Source organism: Hydra vulgaris, chromosome 04, assembly GCF_038396675.1.
Source record: "Hydra vulgaris chromosome 04, alternate assembly HydraT2T_AEP".
NCBI classification, from domain to species: domain Eukaryota; kingdom Metazoa; phylum Cnidaria; class Hydrozoa; order Anthoathecata; family Hydridae; genus Hydra; species Hydra vulgaris.
This window is the reverse complement of record NC_088923.1, coordinates 39,423,952-39,436,428: the sequence shown is the minus strand read 5'-3', so window position 1 is coordinate 39,436,428 and position 12,477 is coordinate 39,423,952. Positions and strand designations below refer to the sequence as shown.

General features: G+C 29.0%; 2 protein-coding genes across 2 annotated transcripts; both read right to left on the bottom strand.

Annotated features, from left to right (window-relative positions):
- Positions 1–553: 553 nt before the first annotated feature.
- On the bottom strand, positions 554–1,117 carry LOC136079400 (uncharacterized). Its single transcript, XM_065795136.1, has one exon. It carries the CDS (start codon positions 1,115–1,117, stop codon positions 554–556), a length of 564 nt encoding a protein of 187 aa, XP_065651208.1.
- Positions 1,118–3,519: 2,402 nt separating this feature from the next.
- LOC136079399 (zinc finger MYM-type protein 5-like) lies at positions 3,520–4,248 on the bottom strand. Its single transcript, XM_065795135.1, has one exon. The coding sequence runs from the start codon at positions 4,246–4,248 to the stop codon at positions 3,520–3,522; it is 729 nt and encodes a 242-aa protein (XP_065651207.1).
- Positions 4,249–12,477: the final 8,229 nt, after the last annotated feature.

The following is a 12,477-nucleotide window of genomic DNA, read 5'->3' as shown; positions in this document are numbered from 1 at the left end:
AAACTTCAAGTAGAAGAAAAAGTTAGATAAGTGTTTTTTACTAATTTATATATATATATATATATATGTATATATATATATATATATATATATATATATATATATATATATATATATATATATATATATATATATATATATATATATATATATTTATATATATATATACATATAAATATATACATATATACATATATATATATACATAAAATTTTTTTTGTGATTTTCTACTAATATATAATTACTCTGTTCTTTTAAGAACATTGAGCACTCTATTGTGTAGAATACATTTTAAAGTTGTTTAAATATATACATATATATCTATATAAATCTATATATATATATATATATATATATATATATATATATATATATATATATATATATATATATATATATATATATATATATATATATATATATATATATATATAACGGGTGATCCGGAAGATATCGGACAAAAAAAAAACGTCAATAAATAAATTATAAATAAAAAAACAAACTACTATTATATTTTTTTTAAATAAAGCATTTATCTTTTAATAAAAATAGATTATTTTTTATATGAAAAAACACCACCATCTGCAATTGATCTCAATTTTGCTCTGACGCCTTTCATATGCGACTGTAAAAAGTTTAAGTCAATTTCTTGTAGTTTTAGTTTAATGCGATCAATCAAAACTTGCTCTGTTGAATCTTGCCAATCTGCCTCGTAGACCTTCTGTGCCAAATGTCCCCAAAAATTTTTAATTGGTCGTGCTTGAGGCGCATTTGGGGGATTGGATTCTTTATCAACGTAATAGACATATTGGTCCATCCAATTTAGAGAATCTTTATGATAATGAGAACTTGCTAAATCTGGCCAAAATAAATAGTTAAAGTCTCTATAATACTTGTGAATAAATGGAAGAAGTCGTTTTTCTAAACATTCATTAATATAGATTGATGAATTGATCGCTACAGCCTTGGAAGTGCGAAACAATGGCTCGGACATACCACGGTCAGATATGGCTATCCACATTATTAATTTTTTTGGAAATTTCTCTTTTCCTATAAAACGAACACTTTCTGGGCATGTCTTTCTGTTGTTTGTGTAGTATCCAGAATTTCCAGGCATGTTGTCCCCTGCAAAACAAAAGTATTTTTTGTCACAATGACTAGAAGCGATTTTGTGTTATAGAGTTGGTTAACTATTTTCCTGCTTCTTTTCTTTGCCTTTATTTGTTGTTCTATAGTGTATTTTGGAGCCTTTTCACATTTTCTATATTTAATATTTATTTTTTATCAACTGACGACCAATTGTCGTTTGATTTACACCGAATTTAATACCTATTTTTCTCTGACTGTCCCGTTTTCGATTGTTGACAAGTCTCGTTAATTCGGCTTTCTTTTCTCTAGTCCAGGATGTCGGACGACCAGGATGCTTTCTATCAGAAAACGATTGAAAAGTTTCAAGTCTTTTTAGGTTATCATATATTGTACTTTGAGCAAATCCTTCCTTTTCAAAATGATTTACGATTTTTTTTTTTTTATATTTGTTTTATTTACAAAAAACATTTTTAGTCGCTTTCGAAAAGATTCTCGTTCAGCTGCATTTAACCTTATTTTACCACAAAAACTGATTATTATGCTCAAATAATAATGAAAAGTTAAAACTGATTATTATGCTCAAATAAAACTGAAAAGTTAAGTTGATGGAATCATTGCTCCACATGGCTTGTTTTTGTACATTGGGTATAGGTATCTGTCCTGCAAAATTTTGGGTTGGTTGAGCATTTACAGGTCAAGTTCATTGATGGATCATCATGAAGAGTTCTCTTCCTGATGATCCAGCAATGAACAAAAAAAGAAAAAAAGAGAACTTTTTCTGATATATATATATATATATATATATATATATATATATATATATATATATATATATATATATATATATATATATATATATATATATATATATATTTATATATGTATATGTAAATTATGCTAGTGTATTTTACAACATTATAGAAGTAGAAGAAAAAAGTTAGAAAAGTGTTTTTTACAAATTTGTTATTTAACATATAAAATAAACTATAAAATAGCATCATTTAATTTGAGATCCACTCCAGAGCACTGGCTTATTGGAAAGCCAATTTCTTAGTCATCTACAGCGAGACTACCTTGTATGCTGGATGTATTTCAACTGCTCCAGTTTTATCATTTAAATGAAGGACAAACCCTTCCAAAAGTTATAAAATTGTAAATCTTGTGATGCTGTTTTTATAGTTGTATGCAAGCCAGAATAGCAATACAGCGGTTCACTCAAGTGTTAGAAAACTTTGACAGTTTTCTGACACATGAGTGAACCGCTGTATTGCTATTCTGCATTAGCAGGATTGAACAGGAATGGCGTGTAATCAAACACTGTAACTGACAATGCTTAATATTTTTTTCCTTTACAATTTGACCATGTTGTTTTGATGTTTTAACAATTTAAATGCAATATTAAAAAAAAAAGCACTGAGATCCGAATTCTGTTTCTGCTGTGAGAAGGTGAGAGTCATCTTCAGCTTCATAAAGTGCCATTCGCTTCACTTTGCGCTTCCTCTTGATTGGAAAGCCACCATTAATTCCGCTCTGGTTAGCTTTTTATATGGCATCTTTGATAATGTTGTCCACCCAAACATCTCAAAAATTCTAAATGGAAGCCTTCAATCATTTCATTTTTTTTGAGGCAATGTCAATTGAAATGGTTTTTGACTGAAGCAGTTTGTTTTCCCGGTCAATTAGAGAAAGAATTTGACACCAGAAATCCAACAAACACAAAAAACTGAAATCAATTTGAATGAGAAGTTCTTTTGCACTGCTAACTGTGACAGCATTTGTCATGGGATTGTGGATAATGGATTCCAAAACTTGAAGAACATCTTTGATTTGTCTGTGCAATGGTGTAATTGCTTCTTTTTTGGTAGACCATCTTGTGTCACTATTTCCCTTTAATGAGATGATCAACGTTTTCATCAGTTTTTCCCATTTTGACGTGAAGCTTGAAAAAAAGTTAAAGACGGCTTGAACCTTTCCAAAAAACGTAATCATGAGTGGGGAAACCTCAGCAGCATGAACACCAACAAGATTTAAAGTGTGAGCTGCGCATGGAACAAATCTTGCTGACTCATTAAGAGAATGGATGTGAGCTTTGACGCCATTGTATTTTCCAGACATATTGGCTCCATTGTAATAGCCTTGGCCCCGGCAATCGGAAATGCTTAGACCATCCTTCTCCAATTTTTCAGTTATCTCTGTTGCAAGACCTTTTCCGGTTTTTTGGTGAGATTCAATGAAGTCCACAAAGCTTTCCTTAATTGTGCAGGTTTCATCACTGATGCGGACATACCTGATGATCTGAGTCATCTGCTCTTTGTGGGAGGTATCTGGAGTGCAGTCAAACAGAACAGACTAGTATTTAGCTTCTTTGATGTTTGACAAAATTTCTTTCCTGACTTTCTGCCCAAGTAACTCAATCAGCTCATTTTGAATTCAAGGAGAAAAGTAGAATGTTGTGGTTTTTTTTGCTTTAACGGACGCAATGTGTTCAGCCACTAAAGGATAATAATGGCTAATCAACTCAATTAAGCTCAGAAAAATGCCACTGTTTTGTTGACCGATGTCTTCTGTTGTTCCCCGAAGGGCAAGATTGTTCTTGGCACAGAACAAAATTGCATCAACAATCACTTTTAAGATATCTCTCCGCTTTTTCATCTCTCCACTAATAACTCTCAACAGATCAGAATTCAGGGTCTTTCCTTCCTTGAGGTTTTTTTCAAGAGTTTTCCGATCAGAATAGCATCTTTGGTGTTCATTGTTGTTTTCATGCTCAGGAATTCTTGGGTTTAGTTTTTTCCAGTCACAAAACTCTTTAGAAATTTCTGAGAAATTGTTGGTTTTTGTTGTTAAAAATAACAAACAGCAAAAACAAAATAAAGAATCTTTTTTATTGCTGTACTGCAGCCAAGTGCGAACAAATTTTTTACCATTGGGATGAATTTTTTCATACCATTTTGAGCTGAAGTGTCGCATTCTGTTGTCAAAATCAAACAGCGTGTTTGGGAAAAATTCTCTTCTGTCTTGCTCTGGCCATTGCTCAATCAAAAAGCATCTTGTTTTGTCCGTTATTTTAGGCCATGTTGCTGGATCCCTATGTTGAAAATTTTCTTCCGAGGCCACTAGAATTTCTGAGATTTCTGAATGAAGTTCATCCTCGTCCATTTCAGCTGGGCCTGAAAGCTAGGCATTTTCATCTTCCCTGGTTGGTTCTAAATCAGTTGTGCAAAATTCTTCTTGACTTTGGCTGATGAAAATCTCCTCTTCAATTAATTCCAAATGATGATCTAAACTCAATTAAAGTCAATTATAGGATCTGTTGAATTGTCATTAATTTCAATACAAATATCCTCTGAAATAATTTGTTTCTCCACTGAGTTTGTTACCAACCACTTTTTGAAACAGTTTTGTAGTTTCTCGTCACTTTCTTGGCGCTGTTTTCTTTTCTTCTTAAATTCAGCACTAGATAACTTTTGGGTTCGACTCATTATAGAATTATAATGCTCAAAAGTTATCAAAGGTATATTATTGTTATAGGGCGCTTTTTTATTCAGTATATGAGCTTTAATATTTAAGAGTTTGTGTAAAGAGGCGGAATTTTAATTAATTTTCTTATCAACAGCAGCGACGCCGTAAAAATTAGTTTCATAAACTGATAATTGTTTTTTTAATTTATTAAAGTTTGCGCCCTCCCAATTTTGGCGCCTCAGGCCGCGGCCCGGCCGGCCCCGCCCTTGGTGCGGCTCTGATTTCTTATTAGAAATAGTTTTTTTTTCTCACAGCATCATTTATTAATTTAGAATCTAAATAAGAATATATTTAAACGAATAAGATGATAACAATGCTTTTAAATAGCAGTTTTGCAAGTTTTTATTACTATCGTAAATATATTCATGTTAAGTTAATAATGTTATAAAAGTAAATTTATAAATAAGTTATCAATTTCAAAAGTTTAGTTTCTAAAGGAGTTTTTTTCAAGCTGCCTGATATGATTGTTATTTAAATTTATGTTATTAAAAATCATTAAGTTTGCATATTAAGATTATTTTGGTCCCGCAAGACATCCCACAATGCTTTGCGGCTAAAATTACACTATTTTGTCGGGAGTTGGCAGCCCTTGCCTCGACTAGCCAAAAAATTTTTTTTTGCCTACCGAAAGTCCCTTTTATTGGCTAAGAATGTCACGTGCCAAAATAGAATTTATTAACCAATAAAAAGCGCTTTTATTAGAATAAAAATACTATGTTAGCCTGCCGTTTAAAACGTGTAAAATATGTAAAATATTTTAAGATATTTCTTAAAAAAATAATTTACACATACGTTTTAAAAAATTAATATATCTAAAATATAATGACGAATTAAAGTACGCTTCCGGTAGCAAAATTAGTGTTCAATAAATACATAAGTAAAATTCATAAAAGATATCTTTATTAATATCAATTAAGGTAATTTAGTTTACGAAATAATGTTTTTTTTTTTTTTAAAATATAAAATAGTAAACTTTTACTTTTAAAATTGCAATCTGTTTGGTTCAAAGGTTTCAATGCAATAGCACGCGTATGCGCTTTTTTTATTTAATTTTTTTAAACACCCAATAAAATAATTGGGTGTACGTATTAAGTGGGGTATACGATAATGATAAAATAAACAAGATTGCTAGATCAATCTCTGCTTCGGAATGTTCTCCTTCATAAAGTTCCTTAAATCACTTGTTGTTCCTCTAAATTCTAGTTAAACTGATTGTTTTAAAATTGAATTTCTAAACGTTGATCTTTAATACTTGCTGTGAGCGTGTAACATTATTAGACCATCTACCATCGTTTTCACATTAGAGTTTGTATACTTCCATTAGGTTGCGTATAGTAAATACTTCGTTTTTAAATAAATTCAGATATTTTTACACTGTAATTGAGTAAGTAAAAACGCATGGGATTATTTATTAACCTAATAAAAGAGTTTAATTTATTACAAAACAGAACTGTCGTCTTATCTTATGATTTGAAAAAATAATGCAGGTAGTTTTTTTTTTTCTTAGACATATTTAAGAAAACTTCTAAGACAAATTGAGCGACCGTATCAATATTATTATAAAAGTAATTGTTATAACAACACAATTCAAATCCGCGTATTATTTTTGGCGTCAGCTTTGCTGATGATACAACACTTTGTTGATGATACAACACTTTGCTAATAATACAACTTTTTGCTGATGATACAACACTTTGCTGACGATACAACACTGGCGTAATATTTTTGGCACAGCTCAGGCAAAGTGCCAAATAAACTACTATTAATTTATTTTAATTGATAGTTATGCACGACACCTTAATCAAATGTTCTTAATTTTATGACTCATTAAGGTGTTGGCGTTGGTGATTAGTAAGACAGTATAAAATTTATTTTTACATTTAAAAAGAGCTGTAATTAGTTTTAAAATATGCTTTATGTACAGAAAAATATACTTAAACAGAGTTTTGAATTTTGTACAATTTAAACATATTTCCAGGTTTATTTATACTTGAATCTACATTTTCTATATATAGTTTTATTTATACTTAAATCTACATAATCTCTCTCTCTCTCTCTCTCTCTCTCTCTCTCTCTCTCTCTCTCTCTCTCTCTCTCTCTCTCTCTCTCTCTCTATATATATATATATATATATATATATATATATATATATATATATATATATATATATATATATATATATATATATATATATATATATATATATATATATATATATAATGATGGTGAAAGTGGGATACGACAATTCAGCAAAAGCAAAATGTTAATCAAACAGAGGGAAACAAAGAAAACTTCTCATCGATATCAAATAAACAAGATGAATCAGTAAAAAGTTTCCAGCTTCAAAACAATCAAAATATCGACAAAGATCCTATAACTAGTATTACTATCAATGATCCCGGCACTTAGCCTAAAAATTTATAAGTGATAAAATTAGAACGACAATTACACAAAACGGCGTAATACAAGTAAAAAATTACGATTTTCTGAAAGATTATAATAATAGAAGTTTTTCTGAATGCTATTATATAAGAAAATTAACGAATGGGGAACAAGACAAACAAAAGTGGTTATTATATTCCAAAACTAAGAACCCCAAATACTGATATGCATGTAAATTATTCTCATCAAATACCGCTGCTCTCTGTTTAAATGTATTAAATGACTGGGCACATTTAAGTTCGCGATTGCAAAGTCACGAAAGATCAGAACACCAAATAACCAATAACTGATGGTTTTGAAAATGATAAGTTTACTCTTGGAGTATTCATAGATTTATCCAAGGCATTCGACATTGTTGATCACTTTATTCTGTTAGAAAGACTAAAATGGTACGGGTTATGCAATAAATTACATCATTAGATAAAAAGTAACTAATAGAAAACAATATGTTTAAAACAAGAAATCCACAATACTGAATATTCTGTGTGGAGTGCCTCAAGGATTGATCCTAGGACCGCATTTATTTTTAATTTAAGTTAATGATTTTGATAATACATCAGTAAAACTAAATGCTATTATGTTTGCAGACAATACAAATCTATTTTTATCTAACTCCAATATTATTCAACTATATGCTGGCATGAACATTGAATTAGAAAGAGTAATTGACTGGTTCAGTTCAAATAGACTTTCTCCTAACGTTGAAAAAACACTATACTCCTTGTTTCATAAAAAACTGCCCAAACTTATTATAAATTTTAAGCAAATCAAAAAACAAGATACTACAAAGTTTTTAGGAGTTATTGTGGATGACCATTTATTATGGCTCCCACATATAAAGCATATACAATCAGAAATTAGTAAAAACATTAGTATTATGTATCGAATTCGCCCATTCATAAATTCACAAAGTCTAAAGCTTATATACTTCAACTTAATTCATTGTTACATTACTTATGCAAGTATTACGCGGGCAAGTTGCCAACCAACAAAACTTAAAAAAGTTTTTTGCTTACAAAAACGTGCTTGTAGAATTATATACAACAAAAAAATGGGGGACCGCGCTAAACCTTTAATGATGGATATGAAAATGATGAACGTATATCCGATATATATTTACCAACACCTAAACTTTATGTATAAATATACTAATAATCTAACTTCTGAAATCTTTATATGTAAATTTAATAAAAACTTAAATGAAAAGTATTTCTTAATAATAAATCAAAGTAACACATATAAATTACCTAAAAAAGTAAACAAATACACAAAATATAGTATAACTTATAGAGGACCAAAGCTATGGAACTCTTTTCTGAAAGGCAATTTAAATATGACAAAATCATTAAATTCATTTCAGTGTCAGACAAAAACTTACGCTTTAAATCTTACGGATTAATTTTTATTTTTGTTTACAAAAACTTTTTATAAGCATTATATCTGATTATTTAACTGTTTGTATTTTTAAATATTGTACGTAATCTTATATACATTATACATTATATGTTGAATATACTATTATACATTACATGTTGAATATGATATTATATATTTAATTGGAAACTTGTATTTAAATATCTTCTTTTATGACTTTTTGTGACTATTAGTATTTATTAATATTATATCTTCTTTTTAACTATTTATACCAATATATATATATATATATATATATATATATATATATATATATATATATATATATATATATATATATATATATATATATATATATATACATATATATATACAGTATGTCAAAAAAGTCTTAAGCATATAAAATTTTGTTTTTATTGAAAAAGTCAACAGGGGGTGATTTTTTATTGAAAAATCACCCCCTGTTGATTTTTCATTAAAAACAAAATTTTATATGCTTAAATTTAGATTTTTGACCTCAATTTTTTTTTTATATTGAATTTATTTTAAAAAACATTTTTATAAGAAGAAAATAATATTCTTATACTTAAAACAAAAATTATCCACTAAATTAGAAAAAGTGTCCACTAAAGTCAAAAAAGTGTATCACCCCTTAATCATTTTTTAACTGTTATTTAAATTAGTAAAATTGTGGAAAATAAGCCAAAAACAATCAAATTTGATTGATAGAAGTTACTCTAACTAATTTTTTAGCAAAGTTTGTTTCTTTTTAGGTTCTTAATAAGAAAATTATGGCGAAAAGATATGAAATTTATGAATCAGTAAAAAAAACTGATCCTGGGACACTATAAAAGTGGAAAAGGATATAAAACTATTTCTAAAATAGTCCATGTTTTTTTTTTTTTTTTTTTGTTCTTTTTTTTTATTCAAAATAAGTTTTACAATATAAGAATGAATAAAATATGTATAGTCAGAATTACAATTTTGTTAACGTTACAACAAGAACGCGGATACTCGCAGAAGATCATAAGATCTTGTCATCGAGAACCGCCTAAACAAATTTTAAATAATAAATAATCCTTTAATAATTCATAGACAAATATTCACACATAAATACAAATATAATTATTTATACATATTTAAACATACAAACATGTAAATAAATATACTTACACATCAATATATATATATACACATACAAATAGTACGCACAAGTACACATACATATATACGTATATATATATATATATATATATATATATATATATATATATATATATATATACATATATATATATATATATATATATATATATATATATATATATATATATATATATAAGTTAAGATAAAAGATTTCGTATATATAAATTACGATAAAATATTTCCTAAGAGTATTAATAAAAAACAAAACAAACTTAAAAATATATCAGAATGTTTTCAACTGAGAAAAGAATTTCTTTCAATTTTCTTTTAAATAAGAAAAAGTTCCATTCATTAGAGAAATCAAAAAGTTTTAACACTATTTTGTTCCATAAAAATGCTCCTCTAAATGAAATACAAAATTTACCAAAATTAGTTTTGAAATGTTAAGCTTAATAGTGTAGGAAATATCATTAGAAAATATAAAAAAATGGGTACTATTAAAAATTTGCCAAGAAAAGGACACCTAGCTAAGACTACTCAACGCATTGATAGAGAAATTATTCGAAAAGTTGAACAAGATTAAGGATTATCTGCACCAAAGCTTGCGAAAGATTTACAAACAGATCATGGTGTAACTGTAAATCCTCAAAACGTTCGCAATCGCTTAAAAAATCGAGGTTTTGAAGGTAGAGTTGCTCCAAAAAAGCCTTTTTTGAGTAAAAAGAACCAAAAGAAAAGATTGGCTTGGGCTAAGAAACATTCAAATTGGACTATTGACCAATGGCATAGAGTTTTATGGTCTGATGAAATAAAAATATGTTTGTTTATTTCTGATGGTATCATACGCAAATGGAGAAAAAATGGTGAATGCCTAAATCCTAAATGTATGAGACCAACTGTCAAGCATGGGGGAGGTGACATTAAGCTTTATTATAAAATTTCAATATAATATATACTTCTAACTTATTTTTTCCTCTTATCATAGGTCAAATGATGGTTTGGGGCTCTTTTGCTTGGAGTGGTGTTGGCGAACTCGAATTCATTGACGGAATAATGACAAAAGAGGTTTATCTGACATTCTGAAGCGAAAACTGAGATCAAGCGCCAGAAGTGCTGGCTTATCTCGTAATTTTATCTTTCAACAGGATGGAGATCCTAAGCACACATCAAAGCTTGCTGGGTTCCTAACTCCTAAACTCACATCAAAGTTAGATTGGGTTCCTCAGTCACCAGATCTAAATCCGATTGAAAATTAATGGAATTTTTTAAAATTAAAGTAGCTGATCAAAAACCATCCAGTTTGTCGCAGTTAAAGGCAATTCTCATTGAGGAGTGAGAAAAATTTGACACACAATGGCCTAAAAACTTAGTAAATTCAATGCCTAAAAGATGTCTTGCAGTAATCAAGGCTAAAGACGCACAAATAGACTATTAATTTTATATTAGCAAAATAATTATATAAGGGGTATACACTTTTTTGACTTTTTTGAGTTTTTGTTTTAAGTATAAGAATATTAATCTCTTTTAATAAAAATGTTTTTTGATATAAATTCAATATTTAAAAAAAAAATTTGGGTCAAAAATCTATATTTAAGCATATAAAATTTTGTTTTTATTGAAAAACCATCAAGGGGTGACTTTTTTGACATACTGTATATATATATATATATACAGGGTTAGTCAAAAGTTTTGTCTCCCCTTAGTGGCACTTTTTTTGAAGTACATTTTATCTCTTGTCAGCGTTGTAATTTATAGATAATTATTTTCAGTATCTAACCTTGACCTTAATACTGTTGTTTACTGATGTTATTTTTAAAAATATGTTTTTGACATAAAAACTATTTAATTTAATATACGAAGATTTTATTATAAAGCAGGAAGGTAAGAATATTTAATAAGGTGCTGTTATTAAATAAACGTATTTATTTTATAATGAGCATGATTAATAGATAGTATTTTGTCTATATTATTATAAAATGAAAGCACGGATTGTTAGGGTTTAGTTTAGTGTTCAAAATTTTAAAGGTGAAATTTTCATCATGCATGTCAAAAGTTTTGTCTCCCCCCACCCTAAAATTAAATTTCAATTACAAGCGAAGTATTCTGGAAAACTTATGTTTTGTATTATTATTTTAGATGGGAAAAATAGCTGGTGTCACAAATACAGCTCCTGCTTTAAGAAAAAGAATGGCGGAACTGCAGATAGCCGGCATGACGAAGACACAAATTGCCAAAGTGTTGGGGTGTCATCCACGAACGGTTCAGCGGTACTGGACAAAATCACCATCGTCAAAGTTTAATGACAAGTTTTGTTCTGGTCGTCTGAAGGCTTTGTCACCAGCGTCAAAAAAAATCATCACCGAAACTATAAAAAATAAGTGGGGTTCATCTCCAGGTGCTTGCGCAAGAAAGCTGAACATGTCGCATCGATATCGGGAAAAAAATAAAATCGTATCAGAGTCAACTGTACGAAGATTCGTTCGCGAACAACCGTGGGGTAAAATTGCTTATAAACAGCCAATAAAATCCCTACTAACTGCAAAAAATAAAGACGATCGCTTAAAGCTGTGCCAGTGGTTAGACGAAAACGGTTATCTGGACGATAACCATTTGGGGCGTATCAAGAGGAGTCACATTCTTTGGACGGATGAGTCGCCCATCGAACTTTTCCCGACTCCGAACCGACAAAATGTCCGCATTCGCACTGACGACAAAACTAAAATTATCCCGGCGCAGAAGCCAAAAAATGGACTTAAAATTATGGTTGCCGGTGGAATGTCAGGGTATGGTTTGACAAAATTAATAATTGTCCCAGAAAAAGTTACGATCAATGCTGATTATTACATAAATAATATTCTTCCAGTTTATAAAGAAGCTTGTGTAGGAAAACAAGCCGGTAATGAT